The following is a 24,566-nucleotide window of genomic DNA, read 5'->3' on the forward strand; positions in this document are numbered from 1 at the left end:
GATGGCCTCGGTCTAGACTGGGTCGATTTTTCTGCCATCGGAGGGTCGGTTGTCCCGATTCCGACCCCGCCGGCCGGCTTCCATGCCGGTTTTGGCTCTCCCGATGCTGTTGTTATCTTGCGTTGCGTTGCGTTGCGTTGCGTTGCAGTGGCTGTCCTCACCCCCCCTTCTCCCTCCCCTCCCCTCCCCGAGGCCATTTGTTGGTCCCCTCTCGACCGGTTTTCTTCCTTCCGACGACTACTAAAACTCAACCTCGACTAGAGCCAACTCCAACCCGCTTGCTTTCTCCGACCACTTCGACCCCCTTCGGCTGGCAGCTCTTATCAACACTCGCTCGTTCGCTGTTATCGCTGCAGTGGCCATGCTGGTCGGTTGGCCTTCCTCAATATAATCTTTCGTTTCGTCTCCTCGCGATATCCTCATGGGCAAATGGCGATACGGGGTCGTTCTGGACGCGGGCTCGTCCGGGACCCGCGTCCACGTCTATCGCTGGTTAAACAACACAGTCTCTCGGGAAAAGGCCGGTGAAACCCATCTGCAGACATTGCCGGAGGTGAAGACCAAGTCGGATTGGACGAAGAAGATACACCCGGGAGTCTCGTCGTTCGCCGACAAACCGGGAGAAATCGGGCCGCAACATCTCGCAGAACTTCTCGAGCACGCCCGGAATATTGTACCGGATGAGGCCGTGAAGGATACCCCCATCTTTCTCCTCGCGACTGCGGGGATGCGACTTCTTCCCGATCTGGAGCGCAAGGTCTTACTGGAGCAGATCTGCTCCTATGTTGGCACAAACTCCGATTTTCTGCTGCCCGACTGCGGCATCCATATTCAGGTCATCCCGGGCGTTACGGAAGGCTTGTACGGATGGATTGCGACCAACTATCTCCTGGGCAGCTTCGATTCACCAGGGTCGCATGATCATGGCAAGGGTCACCATACTTACGGCTTCCTGGACATGGGCGGTGCCTCTGCGCAGATTGCATTCGCCCCAAATGCTACTGAGAGCGAAAAGCATGCGAACGACTTAACACTACTACGGCTACGCAATATCGATGGGTCAACCCAGGAACATAGAGTCTTTGTCACCTCCTGGCTCGAATTCGGCGTCCATGAAGCTCGGAGGCGCTATGTGGAATCCCTGCAGGCTGCAAGTGCTGTGGCTAGCGTCAAGGAGCTTCCTGATCCGTGCCTGCCGGTTGGACTGCGCACTACAACTGATGGCAAACTTCTCGGAACAGAGGAAGCCAGCGAGGTGCATCTGCTAGGGACTGGAAAATTCGACGAATGCTTGCGCCAAACATACCCTTTACTAGACAAGGATGCTCCTTGTCCCGATCAACCCTGTCTCTTGCATGGGATGCATGTACCGGCTATCGACTTTGACGTCAACCATTTCGTCGGCATCAGCGAATACTGGCATACAACACATGAAGCTTTCGAGATGGGTCACAAGGACAAAGCATACGATTTCGCCACCTACCAAGAACGTGTGCAGTCCTTCTGTTCCCAGGACTGGGCCACCGTGGAGGACGGACTCGAACGCCACCAATGGGGAAAGAAGTTCGATCGAGAATCGGCCTCCGAGGTGTGCTTTAAGGCTTCGTGGATCATGAACGTACTGCATGACGGCATTGGCATTCCTCGGGTAGGATTAGAGGAGATTGCGGGCTCGGGTCACAACGGAACCAAGGAAGTACTTTCTCATGGTCAGAGCAAAGGCTACTTGGACTCTTTTCAGGCCGTGAACAAGATCGACTCCACGGAAGTCAGTTGGACTCTGGGTAAGATGGTTCTCTATGCCTCATCCCAGGTTCCGCTAGAGACTCAGGAGGCCCTCCCTGTCGGCTTTGGCAGTAATGTTGCCGGCGTGCCAAGCGATTTCCAGTTCCCCAGCGTTGAGTTGCTGCCCAGTCCGGAAGGCATCCATCGCGGAACGTGGCATGATGCACTCCTTGAAGGGAGCTCCTCCCGCCGCGTTCCGGGATTTATCTTGTTCTTGCTGATCGTACTCATGGTGGCCTTCTTTCTCTGTGGGCGGGGCCGTCGACAGAAGGCTTACCATAAGGTCATGAACGTGTTTAGCCGTGGTGGTCCGTCCCGTCCGAACCACCCGAAAAGGAGGAGAATATTTGGCGGAAAGCTGCCGTTCTTTGGTCCTAGAAGCCCTACGTATGAGCGCGTCCTTGAAGAGGGTGCTCAGGAGTTTGACCTTGGGGTGGTCGAGTCCAGCCGCAGTTCATTCGATGGTGGCCGTCCCTCCGAGGCCGATGCTGCCAGGTTCACCGCCCCCAAGCGGGCGTCAAGCTGGGGCAGTGGTGGCAATACGCCTAGTTTCAAGTATGGGTTGGACAACTCCTCATCGGGGACTATTGGGCTCGGCATCACCGCTGGGTCGGGGATTACTGCGATGGACCGGCATGGCCTGGTGGTGACGACCGAAAGTCGGGATCATTTGGCGCCACTGGCGCTGGGGTTGACGACAAATGGGCGCCGGTCCCGAGCGGGTAGTCCGTCGAGGTCCCATCCCAAGTCACCACTCATGACCCCACGAGCCGACGGTTAATGCTGCTGTATGATTAGGTTTGTGTTGGCGAGTGTCACATCATGCCAGGCGTTTGGGGTTCGGTATCCGTGCTTGTAAGCCAGGGTGCGCCGCTGGCAAGGCCGGCGTTATGACCGCATAATAGTCCTTTGCTTACTGATACCATCTTGTCAGAGGCGCTGTGGAGTACATGCCCGAGACCAGGCAAGTTTGGATAGATGGAACTTGGTAGTACGTACTCTCCTTGTACGACCACAGGACGAAAAGTAATTCGTCTTTCGTAGTCCCGTGCTTATGTCACCGTGCATCGTCATGACCGTCATGTGATCGTTGTCCTCCGCGGATATGGACGGGTCACGTGCCTGTGCAGTTTCCCGCCCTCGAGGCACGACGATGTATCCAATTCCAGACCTCATCACTTGCCATTATTGCCCGTCCCAGCAAACCCTCTAGAGTTTGGCTGGCGCTGAACCCCCCTGGGCTTTCATCCATGCGGGGGCGACCATTTGACATGGCTCACGAAATTCACTCCAGCACTTCAATCGAATAGAGTCGTCGCCGGGCATGCTCACGCCCATCCGGGTCCGCGGCCGTAGGACACAGCATCCCAATGATGGAGCGATAAAACCCAGGCCCAGCGGGCCCAGGGGTGGACGACCCTTCTTGTCCCATCAGACGAAGCTCGATTCATCCCAGGCCAGAAGCCACAAGAGAGCCCGTCTGCTCGTCGCCACACCCATCAAGCCGCGGAAATCGATCCTGGAATCTCTTCCCGTCGAACTGATTGAAAAGATCTTCCTGTATTCACTGAACGTGAACTTTGCTCGCTGCTCCTCGACGCTGACGGCAGCAATCTCAAGTGAGCGGATCTACCGGGCTCTAATCCTGCTCGCGTTTTGGGCCGACTCCCCCACCCCAGCAGTCACGGCCCGTGCCTCGGAGGCCGCGATATCCAGGATTCTCCGACCAGTAGACTACGTTCCTATCAGCCATGCAGAGCGGCGGAATCTCCAGGACAGTATCCTCCGCTGCAAATGGTGCACCATACCACGACTCCTGGCGCAGCTCCCTGATCTGATGAACCTCACGATCCAACGCCACTGGTTCGGCGCGGGAATGACCATGTCCGCGGACAAAGAAGGATCCCTGACCCGATTCCTGGCCCAGAAGCAAGACATTCGCATCTTTGAAGGCACCGATCCCAATGCCAATTACTACACCCTTTCCATCAAGCCGCTGGTCTCCATCACCGTCACCCACCACGAAACAGACCAATCCACCACCCACCCTATCCTCGGCGTCCTCCTCATCCCGGACAAACTATTTCACGGCCTTTACAGCCCCGATAAGATCCGCTACTTGGAAACCCTCCGCATAGCAAGCGGCTTTAACCAGCCGGACCTCATCAAACCCACCGTCTCTGTCTCCCGCGAGTCCCTCCAGGGCGGCATCCACGCCGCCCTCGTGCAAAACAATGCCGAAGCCCTAGCCACCCTCCTCAAGATCGACGAATACTATTTCCGCAGCGAGATTCAAACTCTCCAGCCAACCGCCGTGCCGTACACTGTGCCCGCGGAACATTTCCGCACCGCTGTCCGAGTGGCCCGACACGATACGAGCTTGTTCCAGCTGCTCATACGCGCCAGTGCTGAGTCGGTACCGGCGGATGATCCGGAGATCACGGGGTGGGCTGTGGAGTTGGACGATGCGTTTGGGGCATGGGTGTTAGAGCTTATGTTACAATTGCCACAGCAGATTGAGGCGGCACATGCCAATCCAGCCGAGGATGCGTTGTTTTACTTGGGGCGCGCGAATGGGCAGAGAGAGCTGGGGCGACGGTATTTGAGGGAGGTGTTGGGGTCGGGGAGTTGGGATGTTGGATGGCAGAGACGGTGTTTAATGTGTCGGAGTTGTGGAGGGTAGTGGAGACGGACAGCTCTGTGGAGGATATGTAGTATCTTTGAGGGGAAAAACAAGGGGAATGAAAGACGAACATGCGGAGTAACCATCAAGGACTCCGTACTCCGACTAGTAGAGACTAGTACCATCCAGTTCGTGACACCGCCCGGGTTACCCGTCCAACCACCACGGATCCTGTCCGATAGTTCGATTGATAGGAGAACAAAGAACAAAGAAACGGCATCATCATCATCATCATCATGATCTCATCTCCAGAGCCCTGAAAAACCCCCTCATTTTCCCCTCAGTCGCATACCTCCCTCCGTGGCTAGTATCGTTGATAGTATGACTGCTGCCATCGACAACATGGATTCTACAACCCAGAAACGCCATCGTAACTGGAAACACCGGCAACAGCGGAAACGCCGAATCCAGGAACGCCGACAAAGCGAGGAAGAATGTCGCCAAAGAGAGAAAGAACGCCGCCGAATAGAGAAAGAACGCCGACGAAGAGAAGAAGAACGTCGACGAAGTGAGGAAGAACATCGACGCAACCAGGAAGAACTCCAACGTCTGCGAACTGCCCCATGGTGTAGGAGATGTTGCCAGGCCGCGGCGTTGAAAACCGTCGGACCCTCGCACACGATCGGGAATGTCGGTCGACCGTACTGGTTATGCACCAGGTGCCGGAAGTTTTTCCATTTTGCGGACCTGCGCGGGATTCAACCCACCAACCCTCATTGTGACTGCCCGGAGTGGAACTACTGGGGGCGGAAGTTCAAACCCAGTCGACTTCAAATCACCGGGCCGTGGGGGATTAAACGCGGGGCACTCTTTTATAGCTGTGCCATGGGCAAATGTGGGTATTGGGAGGAAAAGTACGACGAGGAGGGAAATCAGGAGTTTTTCCAAGGGGACATTGGCACTCCGGAAGAAATGGCCAAGCTGGGGTTTTGAGTGTTTGGGCCCTTGGGGTTGGGGGAGGCTCTTCCGCCGGAGTCAGTCAGACTGTCTGTCATGTCCAGTGAGTCTTTCCGGTCTCCAGTCTCCGGGGTCCAGGGTCCAGTCTCCGGGGTCCAGAGTCCAGAGTCCAGAGTCCAGAGTATCTAGATATGTGTTACTCATGCAAGTTATCTGAGATTCTGGAAGCCCCAGATTTCCCGCGGGAAACGACGGCTTATCGCCGATGGCGGGGCTCCCGGGCCACTGCTGATTGGGCCGGAGGGGATGTTATCGGCCTTATCGGCCGGGCAGCCAGTTTCCCGGCACGCCATCGGATGGCTGTCCGCGGTGTGTACTACTTCGTAGTAGATATCTAGTCCCTCCCTCCTTCCTTCATTACTTACCCCCCCCTGCCTCGTCTCTTTCTTAGTGCTTTCTTCTATCTTCCTCCTTCCTCCTCCCCTCCACTCCCTCTTATTCATCATCATCATCTCCTTCTTCTTCATCTTCTTCTTCCTCATCTCCATCACATGTACTGAAGCGTGAAGCCTTATACAACCGGGTCTTTCCCTCCTTCCCTTTTCCTCCTCCTCTTCCTTTTACAACCGTAGCGATGGCTACATCCTGGTGCGCCCTTCGGGGACCCCGCCAGCTGGCCCTGCGCGCCCGACTACCCTTGTCGTCGCCCATGGCGATGCGCAGAGCCACTCCCCCCTTCCTTCGCTCCCTTCACACGACCACACAACCCTCCCCCTCCTCACGACGACCCGTCTACACGAGCTCCGTTGCCGATCATGGCGTCCCTCACCCCCCCGATCTATTCCAGCCCCTCGATACTTTCCCCAGACGTCACATTGGCCCCTCTCCAGATGCCGCCAAGGAGATGCTGGCTACCCTGAACCCCCCGGTAGCCTCGCTCGATGAGTTCGTCAAACAAGTGCTCCCGGCGGACATTCTCTCCAAGAAGGATCTCAAAGTGGCGGCTCCGCATTCGACTGCGAACCTTCCTCATAGCAGCGTGCATGGTGGGTTGGGGGAAACGGATATGTTGAAACTCCTGGATACCTACCGCAAACAAATTGACGTTTCGGGCAAGGTCTACCTCGGGACTGGCTACTACCCGACCATTGTGCCTCCGGTCATTCTTCGCAATATCCTAGAGAACCCGGCATGGTACACCAGCTACACCCCCTACCAACCAGAGATCAGTCAGGGTCGCCTGGAGTCGCTCCTAAACTTCCAGACGCTCACGGCTGATCTCACCGGGCTGGCTTTCGCCAATGCCTCGGTCCTGGATGAAGGTACAGCGGCCGCTGAAGCCATGACCATGTCCTTGGCCACCCTGCCAATGTCAAAGCAGAAAAAGGCCGGCAAAGCTTACGTCGTGTCTCATCTCTGCCATCCCCAAACCATTGCGGTGATGCGCTCGCGGGCAGAGGGATTTGGCATCAACTTGGTGGTTGGAGACATTCTGGCGGATGAGTTCAAGCTGGTCAAGGAGCAGGGAGACAACCTCATCGGCGTGCTGGCTCAATACCCGGACACCGAGGGTGGTATTTACGACTTCCAGAGCTTGAGTGACACGATCCACAGCAACGGCGGCACCTTCAGCGTTGCGACGGACCTGTTGGCTCTGACTCTTCTTAAGGCTCCCGGCGAGTTTGGTGCGGATATTGCGTTTGGCAGTGCTCAGAGACTGGGCGTGCCTATGGGATACGGCGGGCCTCATGCAGCGTTCTTCGCCTGTGCGGACAAGTACAAGCGCAAGGTCCCCGGCCGTGTTGTGGGTGTGTCGAAAGACCGCCTGGGCAATCGTGCCCTGCGATTGGCCCTTCAGACCAGAGAGCAGCATATTCGCCGTGAGAAGGCCACCAGCAACATTTGCACGGCGCAGGCCCTTCTCGCCAACATGAGCGCCATGTATGCCGTCTACCATGGACCTGCCGGTTTGAAGGCTATTGCTCAGCGTATCATGTCGATGACCACCACTCTGCAGGCCAAGCTCGCATCATTGGGCTACAGCACTCCGGTCAAGTCCAACACGGCGGATGGCGGCGCCCTCTTTGACACGGTTGTCGTCGAGCTGTCCAGCAGCCAGGATACTGATGCTATCGTTGCTGCTGCACGGGAACAGTCCATCTTCCTCCGCCGTCTGAATGATACGAAGGTCGGAATCTCTTTGGATGAGACCGTCGGTCGTGAGGAAGTGAAGTCCATTCTGCAAGTGTTCGCAGCCCACGCCTCCAAGAACGAGGTTGGCTTGGAAGAGGATCTTGGTGTTGCCCCTATCCCCGCCAGCCTGGAACGTACATCGTCCTACCTGACCCACCCTGTGTTCAACACTCACCACTCGGAGACGGAGATGCTGCGTTACATTCGTCACCTGGAGTCGAAGGATCTATCCCTGGCTCATTCCATGATTCCTCTAGGTTCGTGCACAATGAAGCTCAACGCAACCACGGAGATGATTCCGGTTTCCTGGCCCGAGTTCTCGCAGATGCACCCCTTCCTGCCGGCCGATGTGGCCAAGGGATACACCCAGATGATCGACGATCTTGAGCAGCAGCTGGCGGACATCACCGGTATGGCCGAGGTTACTGTACAGCCCAACTCCGGCGCACAGGGTGAGTTCGCTGGTCTGCGTGTCATTAAGAAGTACCAGGAGGCCCACGGAGGCGACAAGCGCAACATTTGCCTAATCCCTGTCTCCGCTCATGGCACGAACCCTGCCAGTGCGGCCATGGCTGGTATGCGCGTGGTTACGATCAAATGTGACACCAAGACTGGCAATTTGGACTTGGAAGACCTGAAGGCCAAGTGTGAGAAGCACAAGGACGAGCTGGCTGCCGTGATGATCACCTACCCCAGCACCTTCGGTGTGTATGAGCCTGGCATTAAGCAGGCCTGTGAGATTGTGCACCAGCATGGCGGTCAGGTCTACATGGACGGCGCCAACATGAACGCTCAGATCGGTCTGTGCTCTCCTGGCGAGATCGGCGCCGATGTGTGCCACCTGAACTTGCACAAGACCTTCTGTATCCCCCACGGTGGCGGTGGCCCGGGTGTAGGCCCCATCGGTGTTGCTGAGCACCTGAGGCCCTATCTCCCGTCTCACCCGGGTAGCGAGTACCTTCAGTCCAAGCGCACTGAATCGTCCTCGCCCCCGATCAGCGCCGCCCCCTGGGGTAGCGCCAGCATCCTGCCCATTACTTTCAACTACATCAACATGATGGGATCCAAGGGCCTCACGCATGCGACAAAGATTACGTTGCTCAACGCCAACTATATCCTCGCGCGCCTCCAGGACCACTACCCTATCCTGTACACGAACGAGAATGGCCGCTGCGCGCACGAATTCATCCTCGATGTGCGCAAGTTCAAGGACACCTGCGGCATCGAGGCCATTGATATCGCCAAGCGTCTTCAGGATTACGGCTTCCACGCCCCGACCATGTCGTGGCCCGTTGCCAACACCTTGATGATCGAGCCTACCGAGTCGGAGAACAAGGCGGAGCTCGACCGATTCTGCGATGCTCTTATTTCCATCCGAGAGGAGATTGCGGCTGTGGAGAGCGGCGCTCAGCCTCGGGAGGGCAACGTGCTGAAGCTGGCACCGCACACCCAGCGCGACCTTTTGGCGGGCGAGTGGACCCGGCCGTACTCTCGCGAGGCGGCGGCGTACCCGTTGCCCTACCTTCTTGAGAAGAAGTTCTGGCCATCGGTGACGCGTGTGGATGATGCCTATGGCGACCAGAACCTCTTCTGCACCTGCGGACCGGTGGAGGATACCGAGTAAATGGTCTATGAAGCTGTGGCCGAGACACTTTGCTCAGGATAAATAATTCATGTACATAATTCTTACTTATTTTTCTACCGTTGCGTCCCCCCGCCTGCGATTTGTCGACTCAACCGACTCGCCTCAACCCGGCATCCTACCTGCGGGCGCACCCTTCAACCGGGCCCTCGTACGGACTCCTGCCAGCGAGCACGACATGACACCGGCCTTTACCGAGCCAGTGGGGACTCTGTTGGACCCTGCATCATCCCTGAATCAGGATCGTGGAGGTTGACAGATCACATCGGCGGACGCCACCGCCTCACATTCTGCGCGGATGGGGCTTGGTCGGTCGGTTGTTTCTTCTCCTTATTAAGTCCGTTTCGGCGCCTTGCGGGTCAACCCCAGACAGAGGTCTTGAAAATGGATGCGGGTCTCGGGGGGGCAGAAACCTGATGAATATTAATGATATCGATGAAATCTGAACATCTTGAAATGACTGGTTGAGACATCCGGCAATAAGCTACAACGAACAAGATAACCGACAATGGAAAGGTGACTACTAGTAGTTCACTGGGAAGTGGAAGAGCCTTCTTGTATACCCTATAACGTAATCGGTAAGCGAGTGGCCACCCGCGTCCACCAAAACAGCCTTCCATGAAAAGATGAAGCTTTTATATACTATATATCAACAAAATAACGTGTTTATTTGGTGTTTTGACGTGTAGGACACCTTGTTCTTATATGCCCAATTGTTCCACACTCGCTGCAGCGAGGTGGTGCCCAGCGGCAAGGTTGTTCCTCGCCGGCAGCTGATTCTTCAAGCTGACTTCCACCAACTTGATCAGCTTCACAAATTCTTTTAAACACGTTTTTGGCCTCGTCAACGGTGAGGCCATTTAGACCAGCCATCTGGCAATGAGACCTCTTATTCTTGGTATTTTGCCTCTCCAATCCAGTTCATAATTCATCAACTTCCTGCTCAAGCAAGGCAGCCCGGTTGAAGGCGATTTCGCATCCTTTTACAATATAGGATAACGCTGCTTTCATCTGCAAGAACAGGCTGATTGTACGTTCACGAAGAAGCCTTTCAATTATAGTTTCATGCCTCCGTAATTACTTTGTATTCTTGGGCGTTTTTGGCACTGTTAATGTAGTAGTAATACTGCTAGTTAGAGTAGGCTCATAGAGCTATATAACCAGCCTACCAAGAACCTTGTCCGGCTGGAATGGAACCAATCCTGAAGCCTTAAAGGCATTGCATATAGTTGGTTCTCTAAAGACAAGAGAACGTGCTTCTGGATACGTATCCAAAAAATCAATCTTATCAATATGGTGGATGCCCTGGCGGATTAACCGTTCTACCAAGCTTCTATACACTCATTTTAACGGTACAAAGCAAGCAACATCAAGCAGTTGACAAAGATGTGAAAAATACAGAGGCATACAGATAGAAATAACGCCATTTTGACTACATATATTATCAAATTCCGTAGTCAAATGAGAGTCATGTCCATTAAAAATCAAGAGACTATATTGCCCAATCTGCCGGTCCTTGGTGGAAGGAATAAAGTATTCACAAAACCAATGTAAACCAATATCATTAAAAGTCCAACCGTTTGATGATAGATTGATATGCCAATCAGAGAAAAAAAGGCCTTAATACCATGCCTCTATATGAACTTTTCTCTTAAGAATCAAGTACGGTGACAACACCACACCAGCGGCATTGATACACTCAATTAAAGTCACCCATTCTCGATTTTCTGACTGTATAAAAAACAGCTTACCCATGCAGTCAGACCGTGTAACTACACAGACTATAGCTACCATTCCCATAGTAAAGCCAGTTTCATCAAAGTTCCAGATATCTTGATCAAAAATACCATATTCTTTCTTTGCAGCTTCAACACGGTTGAACCACTCAGTCAAAAGCTTTAGATCTTCACATTTCACACGTTGGATATGATATCTTCAAGAGAATTGATTCTTTAATTCCAGTGTATATTTAATGAAGTTATATACCCATTTTTCACCCACGGAGACTGTGGAATCCGAGTCACATTTTTGGAGAAGGATTATTGCCATATTTCGAACATATAACAGCCGAGGATAAAGTCCACGCCTTACAAGCGAGAGAATCCAATCTTTTAAAGCCTCCTCTTCAAGAAGAGTCAATTTTATAAAGTTAGCACGTGTATCTGACCATGCTTTGACTCCATTAAGACATCATCGCAGAGTTGAACGCGGAATGTTGAAGACACTTGCAACTTCCTTGATAACCGAAAATTCACCATTTTGAATAGCCTCAATAGCGAGGCAGATACGGCCCTCTTGTTCCACCAAAGAATTTGACGATCGAGGCATATTTGGTAGAATTGTTGGTGGTTGAATTGCTTCAAATTAAAAAACACGAAACTGACGCGCGCGGGTGGCCACTCGCTTGCCGTGGCCACTCGCTTACCGATTACGTTATACTTAATACCAGTGACTGGGGTAATCAATCCCATCCATGGGCCTTGCCTGGAAATGTCATCTCGTCCCTCGATGATGTCACTTGACTAACATCCGTCTTTCTCTTGGGGGCTTCACCCTCGGGCATTCTACCTCTGGATTCATTCGCCCTCGAGCCTCCAACCTGAAATCTGTTTGCCGGCATCTCCATTTTCAGCCACGCTTCTTTAACACGTATCACATGGCACCCAGTGGTTCGCTATGGCTCGTATGACGCGTTCCGCCACGGCGCAGGAGGCAGCATTGCTGGCAGCTCAGTTGCAACCGTCCAAGGCATCGCATGTTGACACTCTACAGCATCCGACGGGGAAAGTAACGCCTGCGGTGTCGGACGGTCCAAATAAATCTCTATCTAGTCCTCCTGCTTCCAAAAGGCGGAAAACGACCGCCAGAGCTGCGAACCCCAGTGAGGTTCCCGAGCTTCCTCATAATCTAGGTCCAGCCTTCACTCTATCCCCGCGGAAGAATGATAGAAAAGCATACATCAAGAGCGAGAAAATAGAGGAACTTGCCAGCACTCTGCAGAATACTGTTGACAGAGTTCGAACCACTACACCTGGGACTCCCGAGAAAGGAAAGAAGTCAAAAAAGACTAATCAATACAGCCTCACCCCTGGAACTACTCCATTCCCGGACTGGACTCGTCCCACCCCAGAAGAGTGTGAAGAGGTCAACCGGTTACTTTCAACTGTGCATGGAGAGATTGTCGCACCCACCACCATCCCTGAGCCGTCTCTTACGGTGACCGGTTGCGGCGAGGTTCCTTCAGTCCTGGATGCTCTGATCCGTACTTTACTCAGCGGGGCAACAAGTGGCAACAACTCTGCCATGGCCTTCAACGGTTTGGTGCAGAAGTTCGGTATCCTGGAGGAAGGGATCGGCAAAGGGAGTGTGAACTGGGAAGCTATCCGTCAGGCGTCCCTCAAGGATGTTTTTGAGGCCATCAAACGTGGCGGCTTAGCGGACGTCAAGAGCAAGAAGATCAAGGCTATACTAGATATGGTCTACCAAGAGAACCAGGAGCGTCGAGATGTGCTTGTCAAAGGCTCGCTGGAGGCACCACCCGATCTGCTTCAAAAGCCCGACAGTGGCAAGCAGTATGAGATTGCGTGCGCTGACCAGAACTTCCTTTCCCTCAACCATCTCCATAGCCTCGCCACGGAGGATGCAATGGGGGAGTTGATCAAATACCCCGGGATAGGTCCCAAAACAGCGGCCTGTGTCCTGCTCTTCTGCCTGCAACGGCCTTGCTTTGCAGTGGATACTCATATCTTCCGGATCTGCAAGTGGCTGAATTGGGTGCCCCCAGACAAAGCGACCGAGATCACGGCGTTCAGCCATCTTGAGGTCCGCATCCCGAACCACCTGAAGTATTCCCTTCATCAGCTCTTCATCCGCCACGGCAAGTCCTGTCCGAGATGTCGGGCCATTACGGGGCAGTCATCAGCCGGGTGGGAGAAGGGTTGTGTGATTGATCATCTGGTGACGAGAACGGGGAAGAGAAAGGAAAGGCCCGGGGGCACGGATTTCCCTCAGGATGCTCGTAGCCCGAATGGCCGCAAGCGCCGTCCTTGATGCCGTACTGCTTGATGAGGGAGATCCGGCAACGTTGTAGATAGATATTGGTATCTTGTTCTACAAAAGCTACTCAGACCGACGAAGGCCAAGAAACAAGTGCAAGTGTAGAACTCGTTGTGTTTTATGATCAGGGGGCTGGTTATTCAGATGTTATTCGGGCTCTTGGTGGGGCCACATTCTTGCTACTAAGTACTAATCTATATATGTTCGCTATGGACTGAGTGTTGTTGTCTCAGTCCTCGTTCCCTGGGTTTCTCTCGGGCTATCATCATCAAGACGTCATTGCGAAGTCAGGGTCATTGACCGCGTCATGGAACTAAAGCCTTTTTGGAAAGCTTCTTCCTTGAGTACTATGCGTGTGGATAGATAGCAGATAGCAGATAGCAGATAGCAGCATTAATCAGTCAGTCATGGGGATCTCCGTCATCACGTGGCCATTGATATGCTAGCCGGTCATGTGACTACATAGCTGGCACATGATGTCATCGCGTGAGAGCAGTCCCACGTGATCTGACGCGGTCTCTTTGGGGCATAGGTAGGGGAAACCATCAGGACTGGAAGTACTCCGGAACTGACGACTCGGATCTCCCGTTTCACCTTCACTTCACCTCCCCCGTCCGTCAGACGAAGCTGATATTCCGTCTTCTTCTTCTTCCTCTTCCTCTCCCTGGTCTTGCTGACCGTTGGCCTTGGTCCCATATACAACCCCATCCTTCCTGTCCCGGCTCTCTGGTCGATGGAGCTCAGCCCTTGCCGTTGGAAGCACCTCATGTCCCACCACGCCTGGCCCCTCGCTCGCCGATCTCCAATCGCTCTGCGCCCGGCGCCCCGATGAATTGTCCCTGACCACGCTGAGCCCTACTAGGCTGGCTGCCACGGCATCCCTGATTTCCTTGCCTCCGTGCTTATTCTTATCCTCCTCCGTCTCACCGTCATTCTTATCGCTGCGGTCGCTCCGCTGTCGACATATCTAGGTAATTACGGGGGCATTCGTTGACTCACCGAGCTACCTCGCCCCCACCGAGATAAGGGTTGGTTGGGACCTCTTACCCATCTAGTCCACATTTCGGTCCGATCATCGTGCATGCAGATTTGCGTCCGGCCCCCGAGGCTCTCGATCGATCACCATAATGCAGCCCTCACCGTCTACTTCGCATCAGACCGCTCCCAGCCCCAGCAAGCCCGCCCGCCATAATAGTCGACTTGGTGACTCCCAGTCAGGAACCACGCGTGGCTACGAGACTCCTGGATCGGACCGTGCAGGCAGCCGATCGGGAACAATCAAGTCGGCCAAACGGAAGAAACCCCGTCATCGGAAGCGTCGTCATCGCCGCCAATCCTTTCTGGGGGGTGCAGAAGATCCTCACCCGGCCGCACCCCATGCCTCGATCCCCGATGCAGAGAACACCAGCATTATGGCAGCGGATCAGACGAAGCCTCAAGCGGCCTTGCCGTTCTACAAGCTGGGTAGGGGGCTCAGTAGCACTAGCCTAGAGAGTGAAGCCTTACTGGACCACCGCCATCAACCGCCCATGAGGCCGCGGAGAGACAGCCGCTTGGCTCAGTCCTACCGTCCGGGCTCCTCATCCACCCCTTTGCGTCCCATCGACTCGGGTTCGCGTACCCTCCCGGCCGGGGCCAGAGTGGAAGCTCACAGCGACGATGAAGAAGTGAATGATCGGACTCCATTGATGCTGCCGTCCTCCGGCCATACTCCCAGCTTGCCTCGATACGGCTCTGATTTCAGGTCGAGCCCCCTCTCTTTCCCCCAGCTACGGCCTGTCTCTAGCCGCTCAAGTTCATCACGATGCTCGCCTCGAGCGATACAGAGCCCCAAGTTTCCCGAGCCAGATCACGATTATGATATCAATAACCCCCCGTCCATGCCAACCTCGCCGAAACTGGGACCCGAGATGAACTATGATGATGCGGTGGTAACGGGGGCTGAGTTTGACTTTTCGCTGGCCAAGTCGATTGATAATCGGATGGAACAACTGGCTCGCACGCATGATTTGTTGATTGATGTTGATGGGGCCAATAATCGTCCTACAACCTCCGGGTCTTCACCGGCTTCGCCCCACATTATGCCCCAGGAGCGTCTCCGTCGTCGTACAACCTTCCCTGCTGAAGAGGATGTTTGCTTTCCAACTGAGGTTGTTTCAGAACTGGCCGAAGAAGATGCACAGAGAACAGCCAGAGAAGGCTATCGTCGGAGACGACGGCTCCGGGAATGGCCTGATCTATCTGTCCTGGAAGACTGGAGTCGCCAGGAGAAAGAGGAACGATCGGGGGCTTATCGCGCGAAAAAAATTAGCGAGCCCATGCTCGTCGAGGGTCGCCTTCGTCCTCAATACCGACTCTGGCGACGTGAAGAAGAGGAAGCCCCCTACCGATTCACTTACTTCAATGAAGAGTTTCAGAGTACTATTCATGCCCAGACCATTTCTGAGCTATGCCAGCCTGGTGGCAGCTTTCGCGAGCTCTTCATCCCTGACCCTCCTGAGTTGGAGGTCTCGTCCGACGAAGATGACTCGGAGTCTCACCAGCATGGCGAGGACACAACAGATTACCACAACCATCATGCTAGCGGCAATGAAGCCCGGGTAACATCACCGAATGGGAACACCCATGGTGGCACTAGTAACACCCACCAGGGCCTCTCCAACAATCATAGACGACAGCCCCGGACATCGATCATCAGTGAAGCTGTTTCAGAGGCACGCACACCGGTGGATGCATCTCCCCCACGGAAACCGCCTCAACCGAAACCCAAGCGGTATGGGCCTCGACCGACCTTCTGGCTTGATGTTCTCTCTCCAACAGACGCAGAGATGCGCGTACTGGCCAAGGCGTTTGGTATCCATGCTTTGACAACCGAGGACATCATGATGGAAGAGGCACGCGAGAAAGTTGAGCTGTTCCGGAACTATTATTTTGTGAATTACCGGACCTTTGAGCAAGACCCTAACAGTGAAAACTACCTTGAACCCGTGAACATGTATGTGGTTGTCTTCCGGGAAGGTGTGCTGTCCTTTCATTTCTCTCAGACTCCACATCCAGCCAATGTACGCCGACGTATCCGACAACTGATGGACTATCTGATTCTAAGCTCTGATTGGATTTCGTACGCGCTTATCGACGATATTACAGATGTGTTTGGTCCCTTGATCCAGGCCATTGAGGATGAGGTTGATGAGATCGACGAGAAGATCATGCAGATGCATTCAGATGAGCGCGGGATAGGGCAAAACAAAGATGGAGATAATGAGAGTGTAAAAACATCTCTAGCCCCTGGTGAGATGCTCCGGCGCGTGGGGGTCTGCCGCAAGAAGGTAATGGGGATGTACCGGCTCCTCAGCAACAAGGCGGATGTTGTCAAGGGGTTTGCCAAACGGTGCAATGAACAGTGGGAAGTGGCGCCCAAGTCGGAGATTGGTCTCTATCTGGGTGATATCCAAGATCATATCATGACGATGACCAGCAGCCTGACCTACTACGAAACCCTTCTGTCGCGGGCGCATTCCAACTACCTGGCGCAGATCAATATCCTCATGAATGAGCGGCAGGAACAGACAGCCGACGTTCTGGGGAAGTTAACAGTGTTGGGGACGATTGTCCTTCCGCTGAACATCATCTGCGGGATGTGGGGGATGAACGTGAAGGTCCCGGGACAAGATGTCGACAGCCTGTCATGGTTTTGGTCTATCACAGCGGGGCTGGTTCTCTTTGCCTTCGCGTCTTTCTTGATCGCGAAGCGCGTATATAAAATTGTCTAAGCTGCCGCTTGGTCAGCTCCGAACTACTTAGACATGGCTGGAGGATACACGGAGTACGAAGAACGGTTGCTTTATTTTGCTTGCACCTAATTTCAATTGATATTCTATTGGTCTAATGGAACTCGCTTTCTGTGGTGCTATCTAGGGAGATAATCCAGCGGTTGAAGGAAGATCTGTGGTTCCTGTGTATAGATAGGTAATGTCAATGTCAATAGATGGAAATAATTTATAGGAGTCATCACGACGTCATTGACACGGCATCGTCATCGACAAGCTTTCATTGTATGTGGACCCGCTAGCGTCACGTGCACAGAACGCCGCGGGAGTCATGTGACCCCGCACGGGATCGCGCGGGATCACGCCGGGTCTTTTCCCCCTTCAATTCCCCCCACCGTCTTTGCGGTAGATCTGAACTTTTGAATCTGAACGTCAGATAACCGCCCCCGGAGGGACCCTTGCCGACCTCCTTGCAGGCAGCATTCGCCCCGGAATTGACGGCCCTGATCAACTCCATCACTATTGTCGCAAGCGGCTTCATTGCATAAACACATCCATCCTCCGGCGCTTCGCCAAGAAGTTCAACGGCCGCTTCCCCGCGACCACTACTCCCCCGTGTTCTGGTCCGATGTAAACTGGCCATGTCGCGCACTACGACATAGGTTTGACCTTCGGAGACCCTCACGTCCGATGCTCGCGACGAATCGGCATCTATGGATCACCGCGGTTCTTTCTTTTTCTTTCTGGTAGTCTTCTACCTCCTCCTGAGCTCGCAGTCTCATTCTCCCTTGGTGTCCCAAGATCGAGAACACCAACGGGAACTGGCCAGGGAACACAATGCTCTTCGGATGCTAAATGAATCCAAGTATGGAGACTTTGACCCGGCTGCCGACAGATGGCTCCCCTTCTCAGGGGTCAGGAAAAACGACAGTTATGCCTGGGATCTTCTTCCAGACGTCCAGGACAGAGCCCGGCTTCAACTCCGGTCTACCATGACGGAAGCAGGCTTGAGGCCTCCCAAGACCCTTGCGGTCCCGGACGCATTTCCTGATCTCAACTTGACACAGTTACTCCTCCCTGTCTATCGCAATGCGACGGGGAAGCTACGCGGGGAGTGGGTCCGTCGCAAGCAGGACAAGGAACACCCCCCGTTGAATACCACGGCCATCGTCCTCGAAAACGAATACTTCACCCATGAGTTCAGCCACAATATTACAGGAGAGAGTGGCACCTTCTATCTCGATCTACGAGAGGGGGGCGGGGAAGAGCTTCGGTTGCCTCACGGTCATGTCCGGGAAATTCGAGCAACATTGGCGGTGGAGAGCGGTGATTTCTGGGGCAACACTTGGTATCTATCGCTATTTGGTGTTCATTTCCCGGAAACCGGGAGCATCATTCTGAGTACAACCAGCGAGAAGTTTGGGGGTGTATTCTCGTTGCCACACCTGGCCCTCTCGTCGGACGCCTACAATCTCACCCACCAGCTCCTCATCAAGTCTCTCTCGGACACTATATCTGAGAAACAAAATCGGCCGCCCACCCTGTTTCCTTGGTCCTCGCTGGTCGGGACTGAGCAGATGGAATACCCCGCGCCGAAATGTGAACATATCGTCTACTTACAGCAGCATCCGGTCGCAATTCATGGCTACCTCGCAGACAAAGACATCATTGAGCAACTGGAACAGGAATTGCGGTACCCTATGGGAGCGCCTATCCCATCCCCCCCACTGTTGGTTATGTCCGCGGTGGTATTCTCTCCCGACTGTGGGTATGTCCTTGAGACCAAGGGAACTCCAGACTTCCCTCCCACCGACGCGCTGTATCTGTCGGGTCCGAAACTGGAGGAATTTGGGAAGTACTCGGCTCGCATAATCTTTGTGATCTCGGCCTTCTCCGTGGCCCAGATTGCGTTGCTCCTGCGTCAGATCAAGGAAGCGTCCACACCTTCTACTAGAAGCCGGGTCAGTTTCTACACAATCGCGCTCATGGCATTCGGAGATTCGTTTGTGCTCGTTTTCATGCTTCTGGAGCTCTATCCTGCTGTATCATTCCTCGTCATGACCACTGCATCCTTCCTTGCCTTCCTTTCCGTCAGCTACATCGGGATGAAGTTCATGATGGAGATCTGGGCCGTCCAGGCTCCCGAACGGAGGGAGCAAGACCGCCGGCCCAACCTCTCGACAACTCCGCGCACAGGGAACTTGCCCCTGCCTGCCACTACGGCTCGAGTCAGTGATACCGGCGCGACACCGATTATTCTTACCCCCGACCAGGACCCTCCGGCGGAAGAAGATGAGCCACCTGCGAATCCGGGCACTGCGCCGACTGCGCGGGATACTCGGGGTGATGTTGGAGCCATGTACGCCCGGTTCTACTTTACCTTGTTTGTCCTGCTCATTCTATCTATATGGTCGTTCCTTTGGCCCAACCGAATGGGGGCCATATATGCTCGGGCCCTCGGGTTCGTCTACCTATCCTTCTGGGTACCGCAGATATATCGCAATGTGATGCGCAACTGCCGCAAAGCCCTGCGCTGGGATTTCGTGGTCGGTCAAAGTTTTCTGCGGCTATTTCCCTTTATCTATTTCTTAACCGCTCGGGGAAATGTGCTTTTTATCCGGCCTGACTCGACCACCGCTCTGGCCCTGGCTGGCTGGGTGTGGATTCAGGTCTGGATATTGGCGAGTCAGGATATCCTAGGGCCACGGTTCTTCGTACCTCGCGGCTGGGCGCCACCCGCCTATGACTACCACCCTGTGCTACGCGATAGCGCTGGATCGGCCGACGATCTTGAGTCTGGTGGAGTCCTCCCGATTGGGGCCTTGCGGGCTGACGAGCGAGAATTCTCTAGCGAAGCTAAGGATGAAGACAAGCAGCGGGCGAAAGATAAAAAGAAGGCCATCTTTGACTGTGCCATCTGCATGCAGGAGATTGAGGTTCCCGTCCTTGCGGCGCCCAGAGGGTCCGGCGGCAGCAGCGTTACAGACGGGGCCACGAGCCTCCTCAGCCGACGGACGTACATGGTTACTCCATGCCGGCATATCTTTCATAGCACCTGTCTCGAGAGCTGGATGCGACTCCGGCTGCAGTGTCCAATCTGCCGGGAGTCCATCCCTCCTGTATAGATGGGAGCTTTCTCGCCTTCGAATCGCGTCGATTTGCCAATTCAACTTAATCCAAATGGGGCCCGCTGCGTGATGTTGGCTACGTAGGCGCTTCCCGGTTGAAGCAAGTATACGAATACTGCCCCAAACCACTGTTCAATCCAACTTCCAGTACATGAATCAACGCACAGCAACACATATAGGAGAAAGTACATCCGTCCTCCTGGCTGCGGTGGCGAGCTGCATTATCTAATGTCCCGATCCGACCCCGGTGGTCTCTACTCTTTACAAACTATACGGAGTATACTGTATGATAGACAATAATGATATGAGGCTATACAATGTTCTCACTCTCCCTAGACAACGGCATATGTCTTCTTATAATTTGACCCTCGCTATGCACGTCCGTTTGCTCCCACACATGGCTCTCGCATGCCTGTGAGAGATTAGACGAGCATGACGGTCATTAGCGGCCATCAAGCAAATGTGATTTTTTTTGGTATTAACTGCCGGCAGAATTGATAATGAAGTCTACTTAGATCGCTTAATCTGACCTTTATTGAAGCTGTCCACGCGTGACTTGTTTGGCTTTACTTGCGAAAATGTAAGTGTTCGTATTGGTGCTAGCATTTATACTGATGCTACTAATCCTAATAAAAAGGAAGATTTTATGGCCTCTGCACATTTCAGTGTTTAATTCCGGGCTCAAATGGTTTGCATTTGCATAAATAAATGGTGTCGCAACAGGATCGTCTACATACTATAGGGATCCCGCGACCCTTGCGGAGACTTGAGTCGATATGTTTTTGTGAGATGTATCTACCTATGACGTATGGGGGGAATAGAGCGCTAAGCCCACTGAAGTATGAGCCGAGGCTATATCACGGCACTATCTAGATAAGCCTAATTATCTCCAACAAACGCCAGATCACGTGTTTGTGGTCACGTGAGGTATTGCTTGGCAGCATGTGACCTAGGCCATCTTCTCTTGTCGCCTCCCATTTCTCATTCGCTCTTCCACCAGCCTGCCGGAGAAATTGATTGCCTCAAGGTTGTGGGCATGTATGATGGATGGTCTAGGATGCCTTTGTTACTTCCGAAGACGAGAGTACTACAACGAGTGGCTAGGGTGAACCATGCGCTCACGTCGAAATTTGTTTGCGGCATTGCCTCTCGCGCGCCACCGATCCCACGCCGTAGCGATCTCTCCAACTACTCCCAACTCGTATCGCGGCGACACTTCAGCTCTAGCTCGAAGTACCTCGACCAAGACCTCTTGAATTCGTCGACTGAAGTCCTCAACCTCCGTCTCAAGCTCGAGTTCGACGAACACAAGGACATACGAACCTACCTGAAAAAATGGCAGCAGTCTCAGCCCAACGACATGGACCCTGTCCGAGGACCCGGAACCTCAAATTCTCTGGATGCGTCTGCACCTTGGGTGGGAAACATGTTGAACGACAACCGTGAGGCTCGCGATGCCGGAAGCGATGCCCTACGAACGGCAGATGATTCTTTCGATTTCACGAATACGGCTGATGAAGGAGAGGGTCTTAATCAATACTTGGAGCCCGGAGATCTTGTTGCGATAACTTCGTAAGTGCAAACTGCCGGGACTTCTGCCCTCGCGTGATTCAATGGCCAACGCTAACTTTTGATCTGCGGGTAAAATAGTGTTGACGGGGTTCTGTCATTTGCGATATACATCCGATCCGTCCATAAACAGCAGCAATTCTATACGGAACGAGGAAAGTGGCGGATAGCATTTGCCAAGGATATTGACTATGTCGTGAAGCGGTTTGTGCCTCCAGAAATGGTCGCGCCTCTGCTCCCGCACGTCCCCGGCGCAGCCGCCCAGATGAAGTTGGAATTCCAATCGGTTATCGAAGGTGGAGTTCCGAGGAATGTCGGAGCTGAGCTTCTCCAGAAGATGTACCGCTTCGACCAGGATGTGCAAGACCTCTACCGCGCCAATGCGTCTCGACTCGATAGTATCCATGATCTAGTGGCCGACGATGAGAATTTCCGGGAATACACATTAGAAGAGCTCACCTGCAAAGTTCTTGGTATTGAAATGGATCAGCTGAATGACGTTTTCTTATTCCTTGTGCATCGCATCGCCCATGTCCATTCTTTCTTTATTGAGAATGACCGGAGTTCGCTTTTCACCAACCATTACCTAGTCAAGCCGAGACGAATCGCCACAGTCATCCAAACGGTTACGACCTGGACCCACGAACACCAAGACTATCTTTACCGAAGTGTTCATTCCAAGGGTGTCGCCAGCTTCAAGGACCATCCTCTACAGAAATTCTTCCAAAAGGCTCAGCGACTCATAAAGCTCAGCCGAAACGTTCGTGCACCTACGACGATGGCTTGCGTCGGCCCAAGTGCTCAGCGATTTGCACCACATCAGGATGGCAAGGATGAGACCTATCGTGAAATTCTCACAGAAAAGTTCACTGATACCGATCGTATGATCATCGAGTACCTACAGCTATGGTGCCTTCCTCCTCGCAGAATGAGTTCTGGGACTATGCGCTCGGCCGGTTCGCATATTATGCGTAGCACAGGCATGTATGGTGCTGTTGAACTGAACCCATTAACGGCAACTTTGTTTCTGCAGGAATTGGGTGTCTTCTACCCCTGGGAGAATCTGCGCCTACTCGATCAAGGTCTAGGCCTTCCGGGCCATGGCATTTCTCCCAGTTCGGATGCCTCCTGGGCGGAAGTTCAACGAGAGTGCGAGAAGCTTGACTCGGAGAAGTTTTCAGACAAGATGCAGGATGTGCGGACCGACTGGGGCGATCTACCGGTCTACTGTGTGGACGATGTGACCGCTGAGGAGATTGACGACGGTGTCTCGCTCGAACGCGTACCAGGATCGAACGATACATTCTGGATCCATATACATGTGGCTAACCCTACGGCCTTCCTTGAACATGACGGCACGATCATGAAATACGCTGCTTCGCGCCTCCAGACGATGTACGCCCCGGAGCGTACATACCCCATGCTGCCAAGCCCTTTCACACAAAAGCACTTCAGCTTAGCTTCAGGCCGTCCAACACTCACCTTCAGCGCCAAGATGAACATGCAAGGCGAGGTTCTGGACACCAACGTCGCGAATGGAACTGTCAGGAATGTGATCTACATAACGCACGACAAGTTGCGCAGTCTTTTCGAGCCCGGCACTGAAAAAGGCTTGGAACCCTTGAAAGTGGGAGGAGAAATGCCCAAGCGCAACTTGCGTGACTGCTTGCAAGAGGAGCTGGCTCCCGAAGACGAACACACCTTCCATACACTGAGACAGTTGATGTTGGCATTCAGAGAGCAGCGGCGCAAAAACGGCGCCATGGAATGGCCTTCAGGGCCCGATATTTCCGTGTCCATGGCCGTCGGTACGAAGCCTTTGGAACCCTCCAATATGAAAGTACCAGAAGGACGTTACGTCATTGGTGATCCCGTCATCCAGTTGGCCCAGCGACAAACCGATCCTCATGAAGTCGCTGATCTCACGAAGCGCAACCTCATCGCGGCCCTAATGAACCTCGGGTGTTGGGTTTCTGCGAAATGGATGGCTGAGCGCAACATCCCCACTATTTATGACGGAACATACTACCACCCGGAATACCCCAAGGTGACCAACGAGAACATGTCGGAGTACGGAGGGCAGTCGTGGTTGGAATTGGCAGCCCCTAAGGGGGTCTCTTCGTCCAGTCCCCTCCATCATGCGCCGCTTGGACTCGATGCCTATGTCAAATCCACCAGTCCCTTACGGAGATACACAGACGTTCTGGCACACTATCAGATCGAGGCTGCGATTCGCTTCGAACATGAGCGTGGCCGACGCCTGGACGCCCAGACCGATGAGTTAGCTCTACCCTTCTCCCGTGAACAGGTGGATGAATATCTTTCGCGGTCTCAGTGGAAGCGCAACCGCATACGGGAATGTGACGTAGCGTCGAAGCAGTTCTGGGCCTGTATGCTTTTGTTCCGCGCCTTCTATTTCTCCGAGTGCCCGCTCCCGGAGACATTCGAGTGCCTGATTCAGCGCCCGTGCAGCAGTACCTCCATGGCCGGAACCCCAGATGGACACGGGTATACTGCGGTTATCACGTCCCTAGGAGTTCGCTGCCAAGTCCTGGTCCCCGAGGAGATGTCCGAGCTTCCTGAATTGGACATTCTCAGTGTTGTGGAAGCCAAGATTACGGCGGTTGATATGGCGCGCTCGCTGGTTGTCATGGAAGCAACCCGGGTGATCAAGCCATTCCAACGGGTGGGAGAATGGAAGTGATCGGTCCAGTCCCATTCGTCTTCTACCTCTGCCTCGTCCTTCTCGCCTGCGAATCGTCGATTCGGCACGTTTCCGGGACGAGAGCAAACCAGTTCGGATATAACTTGGTCAACATTCTACGCAAACCATCCAGTCTAGG

General features: G+C 53.8%; 8 protein-coding genes across 8 annotated transcripts; all 8 read left to right on the top strand.

The window, feature by feature from the left end:
* Positions 1 to 341: 341 nt before the first annotated feature.
* On the top strand, positions 342 to 2,838 carry BO94DRAFT_397127 (putative nucleoside diphosphatase (Ynd1)). Its single transcript, XM_025607366.1, has one exon. The coding sequence runs from the start codon at positions 422 to 424 to the stop codon at positions 2,564 to 2,566; it is 2,145 nt and encodes a 714-aa protein (XP_025469283.1). The 5' UTR covers positions 342 to 421; the 3' UTR covers positions 2,567 to 2,838.
* BO94DRAFT_397160 (uncharacterized protein) lies at positions 2,748 to 4,628 on the top strand. The gene has a single exon (XM_025607367.1). The coding sequence runs from the start codon at positions 3,110 to 3,112 to the stop codon at positions 4,466 to 4,468; it is 1,359 nt and encodes a 452-aa protein (XP_025469284.1). The 5' UTR covers positions 2,748 to 3,109; the 3' UTR covers positions 4,469 to 4,628.
* Positions 4,629 to 5,029: 401 nt separating this feature from the next.
* Positions 5,030 to 5,344, top strand: BO94DRAFT_420531 (uncharacterized protein; the record flags this gene model as incomplete). The annotated part of the gene is made up of 1 exon (XM_025607400.1): positions 5,030 to 5,344. A coding segment is annotated over one exon (315 nt), but the record flags the coding sequence as incomplete, so codon positions are not given.
* A 655-nt stretch (positions 5,345 to 5,999) lies between these two features.
* On the top strand, positions 6,000 to 9,182 carry BO94DRAFT_555381 (glycine decarboxylase subunit P; the record flags this gene model as incomplete). The annotated part of the gene is made up of 1 exon (XM_025613790.1): positions 6,000 to 9,182. One exon carries the CDS (start codon positions 6,000 to 6,002, stop codon positions 9,180 to 9,182), a length of 3,183 nt encoding a protein of 1,060 aa, XP_025469286.1.
* A 2,703-nt stretch (positions 9,183 to 11,885) lies between these two features.
* Positions 11,886 to 13,250, top strand: BO94DRAFT_462053 (HhH-GPD family base excision DNA repair protein; the record flags this gene model as incomplete). The annotated part of the gene is made up of 1 exon (XM_025607957.1): positions 11,886 to 13,250. The coding sequence occupies one exon, from the start codon at positions 11,886 to 11,888 to the stop codon at positions 13,248 to 13,250; it is 1,365 nt and encodes a 454-aa protein (XP_025469287.1).
* Positions 13,251 to 14,174: 924 nt separating this feature from the next.
* BO94DRAFT_397191 (magnesium transporter CorA family protein) lies at positions 14,175 to 17,098 on the top strand. The gene is made up of 2 exons (XM_025607368.1): positions 14,175 to 14,284; positions 14,344 to 17,098. Exon 2 carries the CDS (start codon positions 14,384 to 14,386, stop codon positions 17,027 to 17,029), a length of 2,646 nt encoding a protein of 881 aa, XP_025469288.1. The 5' UTR covers positions 14,175 to 14,284; positions 14,344 to 14,383; the 3' UTR covers positions 17,030 to 17,098.
* Positions 17,099 to 17,435: 337 nt separating this feature from the next.
* On the top strand, positions 17,436 to 20,474 carry dscA (ubiquitin-protein ligase dscA). The gene has a single exon (XM_025614457.1). The coding sequence runs from the start codon at positions 17,740 to 17,742 to the stop codon at positions 20,149 to 20,151; it is 2,412 nt and encodes an 803-aa protein (XP_025469289.1). The 5' UTR covers positions 17,436 to 17,739; the 3' UTR covers positions 20,152 to 20,474.
* Positions 20,475 to 21,153: 679 nt separating this feature from the next.
* Positions 21,154 to 24,566, top strand: BO94DRAFT_533707 (exoribonuclease II). The gene is made up of 2 exons (XM_025611379.1): positions 21,154 to 21,726; positions 21,805 to 24,566. The coding sequence occupies exons 1-2, from the start codon at positions 21,212 to 21,214 to the stop codon at positions 24,425 to 24,427; spliced, it is 3,138 nt and encodes a 1,045-aa protein (XP_025469290.1). The 5' UTR covers positions 21,154 to 21,211; the 3' UTR covers positions 24,428 to 24,566.

This window comes from Aspergillus sclerotioniger (assembly GCF_003184525.1).
Source record: "Aspergillus sclerotioniger CBS 115572 chromosome Unknown BO94scaffold_9, whole genome shotgun sequence".
NCBI classification, from domain to species: Eukaryota; Fungi; Ascomycota; class Eurotiomycetes; order Eurotiales; family Aspergillaceae; genus Aspergillus; species Aspergillus sclerotioniger.

Coding starts and splice junctions, on each gene's coding strand:
- BO94DRAFT_397191 (XM_025607368.1), top strand. CDS start 14,384: ATGCAGCCCTCACCGTCTACTTCGCATCAGACCGCTCCCAGCCCCAGC.
- dscA (XM_025614457.1), top strand. CDS start 17,740: ATGGATCACCGCGGTTCTTTCTTTTTCTTTCTGGTAGTCTTCTACCTC.
- BO94DRAFT_397160 (XM_025607367.1), top strand. CDS start 3,110: ATGCTCACGCCCATCCGGGTCCGCGGCCGTAGGACACAGCATCCCAAT.
- BO94DRAFT_397127 (XM_025607366.1), top strand. CDS start 422: ATGGGCAAATGGCGATACGGGGTCGTTCTGGACGCGGGCTCGTCCGGG.
- BO94DRAFT_533707 (XM_025611379.1), top strand. CDS start 21,212: ATGCCTTTGTTACTTCCGAAGACGAGAGTACTACAACGAGTGGCTAGG. Junction 21,727..21,804: donor GATCTTGTTGCGATAACTTC/GTAAGTGCAAAC, acceptor CGGGTAAAATAG/TGTTGACGGGGTTCTGTCAT.